The 20244-nt window shown below is 42.1% G+C and overlaps 2 protein-coding genes across 40 annotated transcripts; both read left to right on the top strand.

Moving 5' to 3' along the window:
• The first annotated feature begins 1401 nt into the window (after positions 1–1401).
• LOC118380610 (clarin-3) lies at positions 1402–10308 on the top strand. Of its 39 annotated transcripts, none has more exons than XR_008128479.1 (6): positions 1402–2050; positions 4219–4404; positions 7949–8186; positions 8823–8898; positions 8969–9040; positions 9545–10308. XR_008128479.1 is itself a non-coding variant. In XM_052514382.1 (5 exons), exons 1-4 carry the CDS (start codon positions 1819–1821, stop codon positions 9006–9008), a joined length of 696 nt encoding a protein of 231 aa, XP_052370342.1. In that variant the 5' UTR covers positions 1402–1818; the 3' UTR covers positions 9009–9040; positions 9619–10308. The 39 variants fall into 39 exon arrangements, 18 of the variants coding, with proteins under 18 accessions (XP_052370342.1, XP_052370339.1, XP_052370338.1 ...); XR_008128478.1 differs by lacking the exon at positions 8823–8898 and adding an exon at positions 8481–8552; XR_008128471.1 differs by lacking the exon at positions 8823–8898 and adding an exon at positions 8481–8552 and having other exon boundaries at positions 9185–10308.
• A 78-nt stretch (positions 10309–10386) lies between these two features.
• LOC127927686 (uncharacterized) lies at positions 10387–19946 on the top strand. Its single transcript, XM_052514364.1, has 2 exons — positions 10387–10634; positions 18545–19946. Exons 1-2 carry the CDS (start codon positions 10387–10389, stop codon positions 19944–19946), a joined length of 1650 nt encoding a protein of 549 aa, XP_052370324.1.
• The last annotated feature ends 298 nt before the right edge of the window (positions 19947–20244 follow it).

Genomic DNA, 20244 nt, shown 5'->3' with positions numbered 1-20244 from the left:
GCTGATCACTCTCAACTATTGCAGAAGGAAGAGCAAATCATTAATCTGCTGTGTTTTATGGCCTCATTTAGCCTGACTTGTTTCCAGAGGAGGACTTTGGATCCCGTGCAGGAAAACGTCATTTTGTTTCGCTCGACACTCGAGGTGCTGAAAAGAGTTGGGACAATAAAACATGTTGTTTATCATATGATGGCCTTCATGGTGTCTCTGATGGTTCGATTGGCTGTGTGTGTGTGTGTGTGTGTGTGTGTGTGTGTGTGTGTGTGTGTGTGTGTGTGTGTGTGTGTGTGTGTGTGTGTGTGTGTGTGTGTGTGTGTGTGTGTGTGTGTGTGTGTGTGTGTGTGTGTGTGTGTGTGTGTGTGTTGTGTGTGTGTGTGTGTGTGTGTGTGTGTGTGTGTGTGTGTGTGTGTGTGTGTGTGTGTGTGTGTGTGTGTGTGTGTGTGTGTGTGTGTGTGTGTGTGTGTGTGTGTGTGTGTCTGTGTGTGTGTGTGTGTGTGTGTGTGTGTGTGTGTGTGTGTGTGTGTGTGTGTGTGTGTGTGTGTGTGTGTGTGTGTGTGTGTGTGTGTGTGTGTGTGTGTGTGTGTGTGTGTGTGTGTGTGTGTGTGTGTGTGTGTGTGTGTGTGTGTGTGTGTGTGTGTGTGTGTGTGTGTGTGTGTGTGTGTGTGAGTGTGTGTGTGTGTGTCTGTTGCTGTGTGTTTGTTTTGTGTGTGTGTGTGTGTGTGTGTGTGTGTGTGTGTGTGTGTGTGTGTGTGTGTGTGTGTGTGTGTGTGTGTGTGTGTGTGTGTGTGTGTGTGTGTGTGTGTGTGTGTGTGTGTGTGTGTGTGTGTGTGTGTGTGTGTGTGTGTGTGTGTGTGTGTGTGTGTGTGTGTGTGTGTGTGTGTGTGTATCACTAGTGACGACTCTGTATCTTGTAAAATTATGTTTTATCATACCCGTGGTATACGGTCTGATATACCACGGCTGCCAGCCAATCAGCATTCAGGGCTGGAACCACCTAGTTTGTGATAACAATTAGAGACTGATATTGACTATCTGGTTAAAGACATGTATGATGCCTGAAGGTGTGTTGTAGCTTATTAACAATTATTTATGTGGAATAAACGGTAGATGCTTATTTCTTCATTTGGAACAAACTACGCAGCATGCTGAGCACTCAGTCCTCAGGTATATTTATTTCCCCTTTTGGTATTAATCAGATGCCTCTCCCGTTTACGATGTTTGGGAATTACAGTTGTTTGGGATCAGCTCTATGACAACCATCTCTCTCTCTCTCTCTCTCTCTCTCTCTGTCTCTATATGTTATCAGCTCTATGACAACCATCTCTCTCTCTCTCTCTTCCCTGACTAAAGTTCACCCTCGTAATCTGGAGGTGTTTTATAACCTACAAGCTAGTCACGCCTGTCCTCTCCTCAGACCGTCACGCCTGTCCTCTCCTCAGACCGTCACGCCTGTCCTCTCCTCAGACCATCACGCCTGTCCTCTCCTCAGACCATCACGCCTGTCCTCTCCTCAGACCATCACGCCTGTCCTCTCCTCAGACCGTCACGCCTGTCCTCTCCTCAGACCATCACGCCTGTCCTCTCCTCAGACCATCACGCCTGTCCTCTCCTCAGACCATCACGCCTGTCCTCTCCTCAGACCATCACACCTGTCCAATCAGTGGACTGTAACTCCTATCCTGTCTTTGGGACACCAGAAGGGTAGATGGTTACAGCCTACTACTCTGCTATTGAAGCTGATTCGGAGAGTTACAGAACCAATAAGGGTTTGGACGTATTCATCTTCTTCTTCATCGGTGTGGCTGGAATATTGTGACAATGCCCTCCGTCAAGAAGGCTCTGCATTTTCTGGGTAGCGCGCTGGCTACTACGGTATCCGTGGCGATTTTAGGTTATGGGATGTCGACAGAATGGGCCGTTTCCAAAATGCTTTGCTCTGGAACTGACAACGTTTTCACCAACGGCTCCGCCAACATATCATATGAGCTTTTCTACGGGGCGATCGCCAGAGGCTCCTGTCCGGTGTTCGGAGGTGAAAAGACAATTCAAGGTATATTTCGATCGTGCTCTACCACTGTCCCTCTATACGTGTGCAGAAAGGTTCTGTGGTCCTTCTGTAGCTCAGTTGGTAGAGCATGGTGCTTGTAACGCCAGGGTAGTGGGTTCGATTCCCGGGACCACCCATACGTAGAATGTATGCACACATGACTGTAAGTGGCTTTGGATAAAAGCGTCTGCTAAATGGCATATATACTCATATATATATACTCATATATATTCTGCGCTAACGTTCTAGAACAATAACGTTCTAATGTTCTAGAATGTTGACTTCATACTGTAATAATGCAACACTGTAAGTGTAAAGTTCCCTAGATGTTATTGTCTCTGTTTATGTGTTTCATGTCTGTACCGCTACTTGTGTTTCTTGTTTTGTTGATTTAGTTATTCAATTCACTCCCCCAGAACTTGCTGTCCCGACTCCCAGAGGATACGTTACAAGGGTTCTTCGGCTGTGCCTTTAGGGTAAACCCTTTTTTGGTTCCCCGGTAGAACCCTTTTTTGGTTCCCCGGTAGAACCCTTTTTTGGTTCCCCGGTAGAACCTTTTTTTGGTTCCATATAGAACTCTCTGTGGAAAGGATTGTTCACAGAACCCAAAAGGGTTCTACCTGGAACCCGAAATTGATTCTTCAAAGGGTTCTCCTATGGGGACAGCGAAAATAACCTCTTTTAGGTTCTAGATAGAAAACTATTTGGAAAAAAAGGTGCTAAGATATCTATACCACAATTCAGCCCTTGGTAGAACTCATAATACTAGTGTATATTCCTAACCTGACTGTTCTTGTTCTGCCTGTGTAGTGGTAGAACTCACCATAATACTAGTGTATATTCCTAACCTGACTGTTCTTGTTCTGCCTGTGTAGTGGTAGAACTCACCATAATACTAGTGTATATTCCTAACCTGACTGTTCTAGTTCTGCCTGTGTAGTGGTAGAACTCACCATAATACTAGTGTATATTCCTAACCTGACTGTTCTTGTTCTGCCTGTGTAGTGGTAGAACTCACCATAATACTAGTGTATATTCCTAACCTGACTGTTCTAGTTCTGCCTGTGTAGTGGTAGAACTCACCATAATACTAGTGTATATTCCTAACCTGACTGTTCTTGTTCTGCCTGTGTAGTGGTAGAACTCACCATAATACTAGTGTATATTCCTAACATGACTGTTCTTGGTCTGCATGTGTAGTGGTAGAACTCACCATAATACTAGTGTATATTCCTAACCTGACTGTTCTTGTTCTGCCTGTGTAGTGGTAGAACTCACCATAATACTAGTGTATATTCCTAACCTGACTGTTCTTGGTCTGCCTGTGTAATGGTAGAACTCACCATAATACTAGTGTATATTCCTAACCTGACTGTTCTTGGTCTGCCTGTGTAGTGGTAGAACTCACCATAATACTAGTGTATATTCCTAACCTGACTGTTCTTGGTCTGCCTGTGTAGTGGTAGAACTCACCATAATACTAGTGTATATTCCTAACCTGACTGTTCTTGGTCTGCCTGTGTAGTGGTAGAACTCACCATAATACTAGTGTATATTCCTAACCTGACTGTTCTTGGTCTGCCTGTGTAGTGGTAGAACTCACCATAATACTAGTGTATATTCCTAACCTGACTGTTCTTGGTCTGCCTGTGTAGTGGTAGAACTCACCATAGTGAGTGTATATTCCTAACCTGACTGTTCTTGTTCTGCCTGTGTAGTGGTAGAACTCACCATAATACTAGTGTATATTCCTAACCTGACTGTTCTTGGTCTGCCTGTGTAATGGTAGAACTCACCATAATACTAGTGTATATTCCTAACCTGACTGTTCTTGTTCTGCCTGTGTAGTGGTAGAACTCACCATAATACTAGTGTATATTCCTAACCTGCCTGTTCTTGGTCTGCCTGTGTAGTGGTAGAACTCACCATAATACTAGTGTATATTCCTAACCTGACTGTTCTTGTTCTGCCTGTGTAGTGGTAGAACTCACCATAATACTAGTGTATATTCCTAACCTGCCTGTTCTTGTTCTGCCTGTGTAGTGGTAGAACTCACCATAGTGAGTGTTTATTCCTAACCTGACTGTTCTAGTTCTGCCTGTGTAGTGGTAGAACTCACCATAATACTAGTGTATATTCCTAACCTGACTGTTCTTGTTCTGCCTGTGCAGTGTTTGAGAAGTTGGCAGAGACAGGTGGAGCTCCTCAGATCCTCCATGGCATAGTGATCACCCTCCTGGCCCTGTGTCTACTCTGCTCTGCTGGCAGCATCCTCGTCACGCTGTACAACAGCGTCAGTAACCCCTACCAGACGTACATGGGACCCATAGGGCTCTACACATGCAGCTCTGGCAGTGGTGAGGTTAATAAAGTTCACATCAACTCGTTCAATCAATCAAGCAAAAAAAGAGACCAGCCCATCAGCGGCACACCTGAAGGTTGTGGGTTCAAACCCTATTTAGTCCTATATGAAATACCTGAAGGTTGTGGGTTCAAACCCTATTTAGTCCCATATGAAATACCTGAAGGTTGTGGGTTCAAACCCTATTTAGTCCCATATGAAATACCTGAAGGTTGTGGGTTCAAACCCTATTTAGTCCCATATGAAATACCTGAAGGTTGTGGGTTCAAGCCCTATTTAGTCCCATATGAAATACCTGAAGGTTGTGGGTTCAAACTCTATTTAGTCCCATATAAAATACCTGAAGGTTGTGGTTTAAAACTCTATTTAGTCCCATATAAAATACCTGAAGGTTGTGGGTTCAAGCCCTATTTAGTCCCATATGAAATACATGAAGGTTGTGGTTTCAAACTCTATTTAGTCCCATATAAAATACCTGAAGGTTGTGGGTTCAAGCCCTATTTAGTACCATATGAAATACCTGAAGGGGGCGGCAGGGTAGCCTAGTGGTTAGAGCATTGGACTAGTAACCACAAGGTTGTGAGTTCAAACACCCCAGCTGACAAGGTACAAATCTGTCGTTCTGCCCCTGAACAGGCAGTTAACCCACTATTCCCAGGCCGTCATTGAAAATAAGAATTTGTTCTTAACTGACTTGCCTGGTTAAATAAAGGTAAAATAAAACAATATATATAAAATACCTGAAGGTTGTGGGTTCAAACTCTATTTAGTCCCATATGAAATACCTGAAGGTTGTGGGTTCAAGCCCTATGACCGCCGTTCACACGTTCTCTCCTCGTCGCCTGTATCCCCCTCTCTCTGTGTACTGTCTGAATAAACATTAGATTAAATTAATTAGATCATTATATGATTTTTTTAAAACAACTACATGGATTTCATTAATGCATTAAATAGATTGATAAACATGATGGAACAACTCTTTGTGACTAAGTTGACAGGCTAGTAGTATAACTAATAGTAGTAGAACTAATCGTAGTAGTAGAACTAATAGTAGTAGAACTAATAGTAGGATAAGTAGTAGAACTAATAGTAGTATAACTAATAGTAGTATAACTAATAGTAATATAAATAATAGTAGTATAACTAATAGTAGTAGTAATATAAATAATAGTAGTATAACTAATAGTAGTAGTAATATAACTAATAGTAGTTAACTAATAGTAGTAGTAATATAACTAATAGTAATATAACTAATAGTAGTATAACTAATAGTAGTATAACTAATAGTAATATAACTAATAGTAGTATAACTAATAGTAGTATAAATAATAGTAGTATAACTAATCGTAGTAGTATAACTAATAGTAGTATAACTAATAGTAGTATAACTAATAGTAATATAACTAATAGTAGTATAACTAATAGTAGTATAAATAATAGTAGTATAACTAATAGTAATATAACTAATAGTAGTATAACTAATAGTAGTATAACTAATAGTAGTATAACTAATAGTAGTATAACTAATAGTAGTATAACTAATAGTAGTATAACTAATAGTAGTATAACTAATAGTAGTATAACTAATAGTAGTATAACTAATAGTAGTATAACTAATAGTAATATAAATAATAGTAGTATAACTAATAGTAGTAGAACTAATAGTAATATAAATAATAGTAGTATAACTAATAGTAGTAGTATAACTAATAGTAGTAGTATAACTAATAGTAGTATAACTAATAGTAGTATAACTAATAGTAGTATAACTAATAGTAGTATAACTAATAGTAGTATAACTAATAGTAATATAACTAATAGTAGTATAACTAATAGTAGTATAACTAATAGTAGTATAACTAATAGTAGTATAACTAATAGTAGTATAACTAATAGTAGTATAACTAATAGTAATATAACTAATAGTAGTATAACTAATAGTAGTATAACTAATAGTAGTATAACTAATAGTAGTATAACTAATAGTAGTATAACTAATAGTAGTATAACTAATAGTAGTATAACTAATAGTAATATAACTAATAGTAGTATAACTAATAGTAATATAACTAATAGTAGTATAACTAATAGTAATATAAATAATAGTAATATAAATAATAGTAGTATAACTAATAGTAGTATAACTAATAGTAATATAAATAATAACTAATAGTATAACTAATAGTAATATAACTAATAGTATAACTAATAGTAGATAACTAATAGTAGTATAACTAATAGTAGTATAACTAATAGTAATATAACTAATAGTAGTATAACTAATAGTAGTATAACTAATAGTAGTATAACTAATAGTAATATAACTAATAGTAGTATAACTAATAGTAGTATAACTAATAGTAGTATAACTAATAGTAGTATAACTAATAGTAGTATAACTAATAGTAGTATAACTAATAGTAGTAGAACTAATAGTAGTATAACTAATAGTAGTAGTAATATAACTAATAGTAGTATAACTAATAGTAGTATAACTAATAGTAGTATAACTAATAGTAGTAGTAATATAACTAATAGTAGTATAACTAATAGTAGTAGTAATATAACTAATAGTAGTATAACTAATAGTAGTATAACTAATAGTAGTAGTAGTATAACTAATAGTAATAATAGTAGTATAACTAATAGTAGTATAACTAATAGTAGTATAACTAATAGTAGTGTAACTAATAGTAGTATAACTAATAGTAGTATAACTAATAGTAGTATAACTAATAGTAGTATAACTAATAGTAATATAACTAATAGTAGTATAACTAATAGTAGTATAACTAATAGTAATATAACTAATAGTAGTATAACTAATAGTAGTATAACTAATAGTAATATAAATAATAGTAATATAAATAATAGTAGTATAACTAATAGTAATATAACTAATAGTAGTAGAACTAATAGTAGTAGAACTAATCGTAGTAGTAGAACTAATAGTAGTAGAACTAATAGTAGGATAACTAATAGTAGTAGAACTAATAGTAGTATAACTAATAGTAGTATAACTAATAGTAGTATAACTAATAGTAGTAGTAGTATAACTAATAGTAGTAGAACTAATAGTAGTATAACTAATAGTAGTAGTAATATAACTAATAGTAGTAGAACTAATAGTAGTAGAACTAATAGTAGTAGAACTAATAGTAATAATAGTAGTAGTATTAGTAGTAGTAGTAGCAGTAGTAGCAGTAGCAGTAGTAGTAGTAGCAGTAGTAGCAGTAGTAGTAGTAGTAGTAGTAGTAGTAGTAGTAACAGTTGTAGTAGTAGTAGTAACAGTTGTAGTAGTAGTAGCAGTAGCAGTAGTAGTAGTAGTAGCAGTAGTAGTAGTAGTAGTAGTAGTAGCAGTAGCAGTAGTAGTAGCAGTAGTAGTAGTAGTAGTAGCAGTAGTTAGTAGTAGTTAGTAGTAGTAGTAATAGCAGTAGTAGTAACAGTAGTAGTAGTAGTAGCAGTAGTAGTAGTAGCAGTAGTATTAGTACTAATAGTAGTAGTAGTCTCTTTAACCTCCTCTTTGTTCTTTGCCCCAGCGTGCTTCTCCTTCCTGGTGCTCATCCTGTACGTAGTGAACGTCCAGCTGACCGAAATGTCTGAAGACCTGGTTAAGAACGACGTGGGAGGCGGTTCAGTCTACCTGAAGGACAAGACCTCGGAGTTCCAGGCGGGATACTTCCTGCTGATCCCCTACATGGTGCTGAGTCTGCTCGCCATCCTCCTGGTGTATCTGTTTGAGCACGCTGCCTACACACACAGACAGGAGCAGCACAGGCCCACGGAGGACACTCCTAAAGAGATCATGATGTATTAATATATATATACACACACAGACAGGAGCAGCACAGGCCCACGGAGGACACCCCTAAAGAGATCATGATGTATTAATATATATACACACACACAGACAGGAGCAGCACAGGCCCACGGAGGACACCCCTAAAGAGATCATGATGTATTAATATATATACACACACACACACACAGGAGCAGCACAGGCCCACGGAGGACACCCCTAAAGAGATCATGATGTATTAATATATATACACACAGACAGGAGCAGCACAGGCCCACGGAGGACACCCCTAAAGAGATCATGATGTATTAATATATATACACACACAGACAGGAGCAGCACAGGCCCACGGAGGACACTCCTAAAGAGATCATGATGTAGGAGCAGCACAGGCCCACGGAGGACACCCACTAAAGAGATCATGATGTATTAATATATATACACACAGACAGGAGCAGCACAGGCCCACGGAGGACACCCCAGACAAAGAGATCATGATGTATTAATATATATACACACACAGACAGGAGCAGCACAGGCCCACGGAGGACACTCCTAAAGAGATCATGATGTATTAATATATATATACACACACACAGACAGGAGCAGCACAGGCCCACGGAGGACACCCCTAAAGAGATCATGATGTATTAATATATATATATACACACACAGACAGGAGCAGCACAGGCCCACGGAGGACACTCCTAAAGAGATCATGATGTATTAATATATATACACACAGACAGGAGCAGCACAGGCCCACGGAGGACACCCCTAAAGAGATCATGATGTATTAATATATATACACACACAGACAGGAGCAGCACAGGCCCACGGAGGACACTCCTAAAGAGATCATGATGTATTAATATATATACACACAGACAGGAGCAGCACAGGCCCACGGAGGACACTCCTAAAGAGATCATGATGTATTAATATATATATACACACACAGACAGGAGCAGCACAGGCCCACGGAGGACACCCCTAAAGAGATCATGATGTATTAATATATATACACACACACAGACAGGAGCAGCACAGGCCCACGGAGGACACCCCTAAAGAGATCATGATGTATTAATATATATACACACACACACACACAGGAGCAGCACAGGCCCACGGAGGACACCCCTAAAGAGATCATGATGTATTAATATATATACACACAGACAGGAGCAGCACAGGCCCACGGAGGACACCCCTAAAGAGATCATGATGTATTAATATATATACACACAGACAGGAGCAGCACAGGCCCACGGAGGACACCCCTAAAGAGATCATGATGTATTAATATATATACACACAGACAGGAGCAGCACAGGCCCACGGAGGACACCCCTAAAGAGATCATGATGTATTAATATATATACACACACACAGACAGGAGCAGCACAGGCCCACGGAGGACACCCCTAAAGAGATCATGATGTATTAATATATATACACACACACACACACAGGAGCAGCACAGGCCCACGGAGGACACCCCTAAAGAGATCATGATGTATTAATATATATACACACAGACAGGAGCAGCACAGGCCCACGGAGGACACCCCTAAAGAGATCATGATGTATTAATATATATACACACACACACACACACACACGTCAGGATACAGATTCATGAGATCCTGACTACAACATCTCCCTGACAGACTGACACTGACACTGTGTTGAGTAGTAAAACCCAGTGTCCTTGAAATAGGCGTGTAGGATCCAGGACTGACCCGAGCTCTTATAACATATCTCACAGGCTAATATATAATTAACTCAGATCACCTTGTTTCATCGTTACTACATTTTCCTCTTGCTCTCTGTTTATATATTTATGAATAGCTGACATTTACAATCCAATTGAATTCAAAATGCTTTTATAAAATGACACTGCCTGCTTAGTAAAATAGCGTAAGGTTAATGGTGTGTTTAGCTAAAAACAGAAGTATACAGCAAGTTGATTACACTACTATATAGTTTGTTTTGTTAAATACCAGTAGACAATACATTGGTTTCTTCCATAAATACATCATAATATATATCCTCTAAAATGTCAATTCTAATAATAAACAGTGTGGATATTTTGGATTTTCTCGTGAAGGCTTAAAGGGGCAATCTGCAAGTCTAACAAATAACAAACCTACCACCCTCACCAACAGCTGAAAGATGGGGCTACAGGAATGTCTCCCTCTCAAACTCATGCGACAGAGCTTTGATTACAAGGACTCACCATCCATGATATGGTCAGCAGCATCGCACCCTGCCAGCAGCATCGCACCCTGCCAGCAGCATCGCACCCTGCCAGCAGCATCGCACCCTGCCAGCAGCATCGCACCCTGCCAGCAGCATCGCACCCTGCCAGCAGCATCGCACCCTGCCAGCAGCATCGCACCCTGCCAGCAGCATCGCACCCTGCATACCACTGCTGGCTTCCTTCTGAAGCTAAGCAAGGTTGGTCCTGGTCGGTCCCTAGATGGGAGAACAGATGCTGCTGGATGTGGTGTTGGAGGGCCAGTAGGAGGCACTCCCTGGTCGGTCCCTAGATGGGAGAACAGATGCTGCTGGATGTGGTGTTGGAGGGCCAGTAGGAGGCACCCTTTCCTCTGGTCTAAAATAAATAAATATCCCAGGGCAGTGATTGGGGACATTACCCTGTGTAGGGTGTTGTGTCTTTTGAATGAGAGCCAGGTGTCCTGGCTCTGAGGTCACTAAAGATCCCATGACACTCATACTATCCTGGCCACCTAGTCATCCCCAGCTTACAATTGTCTCATTCATCCCTGTCACTATTCCCCAGGTCGCTGCTGTAAATGAGAACGTGTTCTCAGTCAACTTACCTGTTGGAAAAATATCAAGATGATAGTTTTAACAATGTTTTTAAGGCTATAACAGCGTGAATCTACATTTCCATTGTTTCTAAAACAAATTGGTAAGACAAGCTGATATTTTGACGGGATACGACAGTTGAACCAAACACACCAAGCATCTAAGAGTTATGTTCTTCAACAATCACCGGGGTTGACACTGACCGTACAAAACATTAAGAACGCCTGCTCATTCCAACTCAATAGGAACATGAATTCTATTAGGTTATGTTAGGTTAGGTTAGGTCTATTAGGATGAGGTGTTCTTAATGTTTTGTACGCTTCAGGGTATCTTTCATTTTAGGAACATGAATTCTATTAGGTTATGTTAGGTTAGGTTAGGCTATTAGGATGAGGTGTTCTTAATGTTTTGTACGCTTCAGGGTATCTTTCATTTTAGGAACATGAATTCTATTAGGTTATGTTAGGTTAGGTTAGGCCTATTAGGATGAGGTGTTCTTAATGTTTTGTACGCTTCAGGGTATCTTTCATTTAAGGAACATGAATTCTTAAAGACCTTGATGCTGTAAAATACACTTTGACCTACATGTATCGGCAGGTTGAGTTCCTGTATCTATGACGTCACTGGTATAGTTATCTAAATGTAAACAAATTCAGGCGCTGACGTAGGCTAGAACTATATGGCTGCGTTTACACACAGCGCCCAATTCTGATCTTTTGACCAATTACATCAGATCTTTTCACATCGGATGTTGTTCTGATCGGTTCGGTCAAAAGACCATTTAGTGAAAAGTAAATCAGAATTGTGCTGTCTGTGTAAAAATGCAGCCTGTGTAGCCTAGGTGACAGGAATTATTTCAGTCTCTCTCAAAATGTCTACATGAGGAAGATACTGTATTTAGAGAATGGACCCCAAAAACACAACACACAAAGGACAGAAACACAACACACATGGTAAGAATCAATAAAGCACAAATAACAGCTATAGACATTTCTCTTCACGCCAAATGAACGACGGGCTTGTTGTTCTGTCACCTGGGGGGCAGCAACAATACAATCCCCAATCTGTTCTACAGTTAGAATCAGTCAGAACTATGACTCTCTGCTGCCATCTGCCTGTGGGACTGAGTATTGTTCCACAGTGAGAATCAGTCAGAACTCTGCCTCTCTGCTGCCATCTGTCTGTGGGACTGAGTATTGTTCCTCAGTGAGAATCAGTCAGAACTATGACTCTCTGCTGCCATCTGCCTGTGGGACTGAGTATTGTTCCACAGTTAGAATCAGTCAGAACTCTGCCTCTCTGCTGCCATCTATCTGTGAGACTGAGTATTGTTCCTCAATGAAAATCAGGAGTATGACTCTGCCTGTGAGACTGAGTATTGTTCCACAGTGAGAATCAGTCAGAACTCTGCCTCTCTGCTGCCATCTGTCTGTGGGACTGAGTATTGTTCCACAGTGAAAATCAGAACTCTGCCTCTCTGCTGCCATCTGCCTGTGGGACTGAGTATTGTTCCACAGTGAGAATCAGTCAGAACTCTGCCTCTCTGTGAGACTGAGTATTGTTCCACAGTGAGAATCAGTCAGAACTCTGCCTCTCTGCTGCCATCTGTCTGTGGGACTGAGTATTGTTCCACAGTGAGAATCAGTCAGAACTCTGCCTCTCTGCTGCCATCTGTCTGTGGGACTGAGTATTGTTCCACAGTGAGAATCAGTCAGAACTCTGCCTCTCTGCTGCCATCTGTCTGTGGGACTGAGTATTGTTCCACGGTGAGAATCAGTCAGAACTCTGCCTCTCTGCTGCCATCTGTCTGTGGGACTGAGTATTGTTCCACAGTGAGAATCAGTCAGAACTCTGCCTCTCTGCTGCCATCTGCCTGTGGGACTGAGTATTGTTCCACAGTGAGAATCAGTCAGAACTCTGACTCTCTGCTGCCATCTGTCTGTGGGACTGAGTATTGTTCTACAGTGAGAATCAGTCAGAACTCTGCCTCTCTGCTGCCATCTGTCTGTGGGACTGAGTATTGTTCCACAGTGAAAATCAGTCAGAACTCTGCCTCTCTGCTGCCATCTGTCTGTGAGACTGAGTATTGTTCCACAGTGAGAATCAGTCAGAACTCTGCCTCTCTGCTGCCATCTGTCTGTGAGACTGAGTATTGTTCCACAGTGAGAACCAGTCAGAACTCTGCCTCTCTGCTGCCATCTGTCTGTGAGACTGAGTATTGTTCCACAGTGAGAATCAGTCAGAACTCTGCCTCTCTGCTGCCATCTGTCTGTGGGACTGAGTATTGTTCCACAGTGAGAATCAGTCAGAACTCTGCCTCTCTGCTGCCATCTGTCTGTGAGACTGAGTATTGTTCCACAGTGAGAATCAGTCAGAACTCTGCCTCTCTGCTGCCATCTCTCTGTGAGACTGAGTATTGTTCCACACAACATTTATAATCATTATCTTCACTTCAGCCGGTTGGCAAGCCAATGGTTTGTCTACCTTACACGCTGTTTTATACTTCCTGTTTTGTACTTCCTGTTTTAACTCTTAGATGTTTTGTTTGCAGTGTCTAGCTGAAATGCAGCCAATATGCTTTGGTGAATCTGTCAACCTGCTGAGTGTCTGTGAGATCCATTACATTGCATGTGGGAGCTTTTCAAGAGCGTGCTGGGAGTTTCTTCCTTTTCATGGGTACCTTGCATTTAAACATGTTACGTTGAATTTGGCACAACTATTGCACACTTCCACTCCGGAAGTAAAACCTCCAGTCCAGTCGGGAAGAGGTCCACAGGATATGTGTCACAGTCGATGAACAACCAGTGACACGGGACCTCGTCACACATCACCCTGCCATTTTCCCATGACTGGAAAAGCACACCGCGCGTGACATGTGGTGATACAGGGATGACAGAGAGCTCTCATGACTGGAAAAGGCAGACAGACAGACAGACAGACAGACAGACAGACAGACAGACAGACAGACAGACAGACAGACAGACAGACAGACAGACAGACAGACAGACAGACAGACAGACAGACAGACAGACCTGAGGCTGGCCAGCTACCAACCCCCATCAGACAGACACCCGCGCATGACATGTGGTGATACAGGGATGACAGAGAGCTCTTTTAAAGTTCACTCTTGCGTTTCATCTTAACCAGGTCCAGTTTCTCCACCGATTCCAAGGATCAATATGCCTCGGACAGCCTCGTTGAATGTTACAATCTCCGGAAATATCTTCTTTCTCCCTATTTTATTCCCAGTGTCAAGAAAGGAAAACAAAAGAACACATGATTCCATACACAAATACACAGTCTGTAGTTTACTGCCCTGCTGAAGAGATTCCATACACAAATACACAGTCTGTAGTTTACTGCCCTGCTGAGGAGATTCCATCACACAGTCTGTAGTTTACTGCCCTGTTGAAGAGATTCCATACACACAGTCTGTAGTTTACTGCCCTGCTGAAGAGATTCCATACACAAATACACAGTCTGTAGTTTACTGCCCTGCTGAAGAGATTCCATACACACAGTCTGTAGTTTACTGCCCTGCTGAAGAGATTCCATACACAAATACACAGTCTGTAGTTTACTGCCCTGCTGAAGAGATTCCATACACACAGTCTGTAGTTTACTGCCCTGCTGAAGAGATTCCATACACAAATACACAGTCTGTAGTTTACTGCCCTGCTGAAGAGATTCCATACACACAGTCTGTAGTTTACTGCCCTGTTGAAGAGATTCCATACACAAATACACAGTCTGTAGTTTACTGCCCTGCTGAAGAGATTCTATACACACAGTCTGTAGTTTACTGCCCTGTTGAAGAGATTCCATACACAAATACACAGTCTGTAGTTTACTGCCCTGCTGAAGAGATTCTATACACACAGTCTGTAGTTTACTGCCCTGCTGAAGAGATTCCATACACACAGTCTGTAGTTTACTGCCCTGCTGAAGAGATTCCATACACACAGTCTGTAGTTTACTGCCCTGCTGAAGAGATTCTATACACACAGTCTGTAGTTTACTGCCCTGCTGAAGAGATTCCATACACAAATACACAGTCTGTAGTTTACTGCCCTGCTGAAGAGATTCCATACACACAGTCTGTAGTTTACTGCCCTGCTGAAGAGATTCCATACACACAGTCTGTAGTTTACTGCCCTGCTGAAGAGATTCCATACACACAGTCTGTAGTTTACTGCCCTGCTGAAGAGATTCCATACACACAGTCTGTAGTTTACTGCCCTGCTGAAGAGATTCCATACACACAGTCTGTAGTTTACTGCCCTGCTGAAGAGATTCCATACACACAGTCTGTAGTTTACTGCCCTGCTGAAGAGATTCCATACACACAGTCTGTAGTTTACTGCCCTGCTGAAGAGATTCCATACACAAATACACAGTCTGTAGTTTACTGCCCTGCTGAAGAGATTCTATACACACAGTCTGTAGTTTACTGCCCTGCTGAAGAGATTCCATACACAAATACACAGTCTGTAGTTTACTGCCCTGCTGAAGAGATTCCATACACACAGTCTGTAGTTTACTGCCCTGCTGAAGAGATTCCATACACACAGTCTGTAGTTTACTGCCCTGCTGAAGAGATTCCATACACAAATACACAGTCTGTAGTTTACTGCCCTGCTGAAGAGATTCCATACACACAGTCTGTAGTTTACTGCCCTGCTGAAGAGATTCCATACACAAATACACAGTCTGTAGTTTACTGCCCTGCTGAAGAGATTCCATACACACAGTCTGTGTTTACTGCCCTGTGAAGAGATTCCATACACAAATACACAGTCTGTAGTTTACTGCCCTGCTGAAGAGATTCCATACACAAATACACAGTCTGTAGTTTACACTGAAGAGATTCCACAGTCTGTAGTTTACTGCCCTGCTGAAGAGATTCCATACACAAATACACAGTCTGTAGTTTACTGCCCTGCTGAAGAGATTCCATACACAAATACAGTCTGTAGTTTACTGCCCTGCTGAAGAGATTCCATACACACAGTCTGTAGTTTACTGCCCTGCTGAAGAGATTCCATACACAAATATCTGTAGTTTACTGCCCTGCTGAAGAGATTCCATTCACAAATACAGTCTGTAGTTTACTGCCCTGCTGAAGAGATTCCATACACAAATACACAGTCTGTAGTTTACTGCCCTGTTCAAGAGATTCCATACACACAGTCTGTAGTTTACTGCCCTGTTGAAGAGATTCCATACACAAATACACAGTCTGTAGTTTACTGCCCTGCTGAAGAGATTCCATACACACAGTCTGTAGTTTACTGCCCTGTTCAAGAGATTCCATACACAAATACACAGTCTGTAGTTTACTGCCCTGCTGAAGAGATTCCATACACACAGTCTGTAGTTTACTGCCCTGCTGAAGAGATTCCATGTCTGTAGTTTACTGCCCACACAGTCTGCTGAAGAGATTCTATACACAAATACACAGTCTGTAGTTTACTGCCCTGCTGAAGAGATTCCATACACACAGTCTGTAGTTTACTGCCCTGCTGAAGAGATTCCATACACACAGTCTGTAGTTTACTGCCCTGCTGAAGAGATTCCATACACAAATACACAGTCTGTAGTTTACTGCCCTGCTGAAGAGATTCCATACACACAGTCTGTAGTTTACTGCCCTGCTGAAGAGATTCCATACACAAATACACAGTCTGTAGTTACTGCCCTTGAAGAGATTCCATACACCACAGTCTGTAGTTTACAGCCCTGTTGAAGAGATTCCATACACAAATACAGTCTGTAGTTTACTGCCCTGCTGAAGAGATTCCATACACAAATACACAGTCTGTAGTTTACTGCCCTGCTGAAGAGATTCCATACACTACAGAGTCTGTAGTTTACTGCCCTGCTGAGAGATTCCATACACACCTGTATACACAGTCTGTAGTTTACTGCCCTGTGAAGAGATTCCATACACACAGTCTGTAGTTTACTGCCCTGTTCAAGAGATTCCATACACAATTACACAGTCTGTAGTTTACTGCCCTGTTGAAGAGATTCCATACACACAGTCTGTAGTTTACTGCCCTGCTGAAGAGATTCCATCACACAGTCTGTAGATTCCATACACAAATACACAGTCTGTAGTTTACTGCCCTGCTTGAAGAGATTCCATACACACAGTCTGTAGTTTACCCTGCTGAACCCTGCTGAAGAGATTCCATACACAAATACACAGTCTGTAGTTTACTGCCTTTTTCTGTCTGTACTGAAGAGATTCCATACACAAATACACAGTCTGTAGTTTACTGCCCTGCTGAAGAGATTCCATACACAAATACACAGTCTGTAGTTTACTGCCCTGCTGAAGAGATTCCATACACACAGTCTGTAGTTTACTGCCCTGCTGAAGAGATTCCATACACAAATACACAGTCTGTAGTTTACTGCCCTGCTGAAGAGATTCCATACACTGAAATACTCCACAGAACCAAGTCTGTAGTTTACTGCCCTGCTGAAGAGATTCCATACACAAATACACAGTCTGTAGTTTACTGCCCTGCTGAAGAGATTCCATCACACAGTCTGTAGTTTACTGCCCTGCTGAAGAGATTCCATACACAATTACACAGTCTGTAGTTTACTGCCCTGCTGAAGAGATTCTTTAAAGCTGCAATCAGCAGTTGAAACAAAAAACAAAGCCTTTTCCCCTCCACTGTTTTGCTAAAAAGCTGAGTAACGGGGCCGGATAAATGTGACCGCTCTCCAATTCATAGACAGAGCTGTAGATACGAGGCCTGGTTGTCTAATAGACCATGATAGTTTGAACCGTGTTCTGAGGCTATTCACTTCCTTTGTTTAGGCATTGCAGTAAAACAACACTGATATTTTGAGTGTTACAGTTGACCTAAGCGCATGAGGTCATTTATTTTACCTTTATTTAACCAGGCGAGTCAGTTAAGAACAAACTCGTATTTAAAATGACGGCCTAGGAACAGTGGGGTTAACTGCCTTTTTCTGTGTACTGTCTGAATAAACATGTTACACAATTAGATTAAATGAATTAGATATGATATATGATCTATATCGGGGGATTCAATCTAGCAACCGTTCGGTTACTGGCCCAACGCTCTAACCACTAGTTTACCTACCACTGACCAGTTATATTCTCCAAGAAACAATGGGTACACCTGTATGTCATTCATTTATAAGTCCAAAAATTGATGTATCTACTGCAGATTGTCTCTCTAAGATGAGGTGACAATGTTCTTCAGTATAAACCTAAAGAGAGATTCCACAGCTGTGATTAGGATGACTGTGCTGATGGAGGATACAGGGGGAGACGAGGGAGGGGGGGCGAGGAGGTGTCCTATTACCCATGATCCTCCTGTCTCATCGCCATCACTCAGGGTCTAGGTCTGTTGGTACATGCCCTTCCTTCCCAGCGTCCCTCATCCACAACGCTCCAATTCACCTCTCAGCTGCCACACAGCGGCTTTTAAACACATTCTAACACACATCAAAGGAACCACTTCTCCTTGAGGAGCTCAAACACTTCAGGAGACTCGGATCAGAGAAAAGGAGGAGGTCTGGGAGACTCGGACCAGAGAAAAGGAGGAGGCCTGGGAGATTGGGATCAGAGAAAAGGAGGAGGTCTGGGAGACTCGGACCAGAGAAAAGGAGGAGGTCTGGGAGACTCGGATCAGAGAAAAGGAGGAGGTCTGGGAGACTCGGATCAGAGAAAAGGAGGAGGTCTGGGAGACTCGGATCAGAGAAAAGGAGGAGGTCTGGGAGACTCGGATCAGAGAAAAGGAGGAGGTCTGGGAGACTCGGATCAGAGAAAAGGAGGAGGTCTGGGAGACTCGGATCAGAGAAAAGGAGGAGGTCTGGGAGACTCGGATCAGAGAAAAGGAGGAGGTCTGGGAGACTCGGACCAGAGAAAAGGAGGAGGTCTGGGAGACTCGGATCAGAGAAAAGGAGGAGGTCTGGGAGACTCGGACCAGAGAAAAGGAGGAGGTCTGGGAGACTCGGATCAGAGAAAAGGAGGAGGTCTGGGAGACTCGGACCAGAGAAAAGGAGGAGGTCTGGGAGACTCGGATCAGAGAAAAGGAGGAGGTCTGGGAGACTCGGATCAGAGAAAAGGAGGAGGTCTGGGAGACTCGGATCAGAGAAAAGGAGGAGGTCTGGGAGACTCGGATCAGAGAAAAGGAGGAGGTCTGGGAGACTCGGATCAGAGAAAAGGAGGAGGTCTGGGAGACTCGGATCAGAGAAAAGGAGGAGGTCTGGGAGACTCGGATCTGAGAAAAGGAGGAGGTCTGGGAGACTCGGATCAGAGAAAAGGAGGAGGTCTGGGAGACTCGGATCAGAGAAAAGGAGGAGGTCTGGGAGACTCAGATCAGAGAAAAGGAGGAGGTCTGGGAGACTCGGATCAGAGAAAAGGAGGAGGTCTGGGAGACTCGGATCAGAGAAAAGGAGGAGGTCTGGGAGACTCGGATCAGAGAAAAGGAGGAGGTCTGGGAGACTCGGATCAGAGAAAAGGAGGAGGTCTGGGAGACTCGGATCAGAGAAAAGGAGGAGGTCTGGGAGACTCGGATCAGAGAAAAGGAGGAGGTCTGGGAGACTCGGATCAGAGAAAAGGAGGAGGTCTGGGAGACTCGGATCAGAGAAAAGGAGGAGGTCTGGGAGACTCGGATCGGAGAAAAGGAGGAGGTCTGGGAGACTCGGACCGGAGAAAAGGAGGAGGTCTGGGAGACTCGGATCATAGAAAAGGAGGAGGTCTGGGAGACTCGGATCAGAGAAAAGGAGGAGGTCTGGGAGACTCGGACCAGAGAAAAGGAGGAGGTCTGGGAGACTCGGACCGCAGAAAAGGAGGAGGTCTGGGAGACTCGGACCGCAGAAAAGGAGGAGATCTGCTATGGATTCTTTAACATAAGAAATAGAGGTTAAAATGACAAGACTCTTGAATACGTACACTGAATCTTAGAGTGTTCAGTTTACCTTCATGATGAGTTCAAGTGCATTATTAATTCATATTCACAATAATGACCATGTTATCTGAGGGTTAGTGCTAGTGTTAGGTTTAGGTTTAGTGTTAGGTTTAGGCTTAGGTTTAGGGTTAGGTCTAGGCTTAGGCTTAGGCTTAGGCTTAGGTTTAGGCTTAGGCTTAGGTTTAGGCTTAGGTTTAGGCTTAGGTTTGGGGTTAGGGTCTGTCTGTCTGTCTGTCTG

Source organism: Oncorhynchus keta, unplaced genomic scaffold (assembly GCF_023373465.1).
Source record: "Oncorhynchus keta strain PuntledgeMale-10-30-2019 unplaced genomic scaffold, Oket_V2 Un_scaffold_17308_pilon_pilon, whole genome shotgun sequence".
Taxonomy (NCBI): domain Eukaryota; kingdom Metazoa; phylum Chordata; class Actinopteri; order Salmoniformes; family Salmonidae; genus Oncorhynchus; species Oncorhynchus keta.
This window is presented reverse-complemented; position numbering and strand designations above follow the sequence as displayed.

Bases quoted from the DNA above. Each gene is read 5' to 3' on its own strand.
- LOC127927686 (XM_052514364.1), top strand. From the start codon at position 10,387: ATGGGGCTACAGGAATGTCTCCCTCTCAAACTCATGCGACAGAGCTTT. The intron at 10,635-18,544 runs GCATACCACTGC...CACACATCAAAG, and splicing joins TGCCAGCAGCATCGCACCCT to GAACCACTTCTCCTTGAGGA.
- LOC118380610 (XM_052514382.1), top strand. From the start codon at position 1,819: ATGCCCTCCGTCAAGAAGGCTCTGCATTTTCTGGGTAGCGCGCTGGCT. The intron at 4,405-7,948 runs GTGAGGTTAATA...TCTTTGCCCCAG, and splicing joins CACATGCAGCTCTGGCAGTG to CGTGCTTCTCCTTCCTGGTG. The intron at 8,187-8,968 runs GCCCACGGAGGA...GGAGCAGCACAG, and splicing joins CACAGACAGGAGCAGCACAG to GCCCACGGAGGACACCCCTA.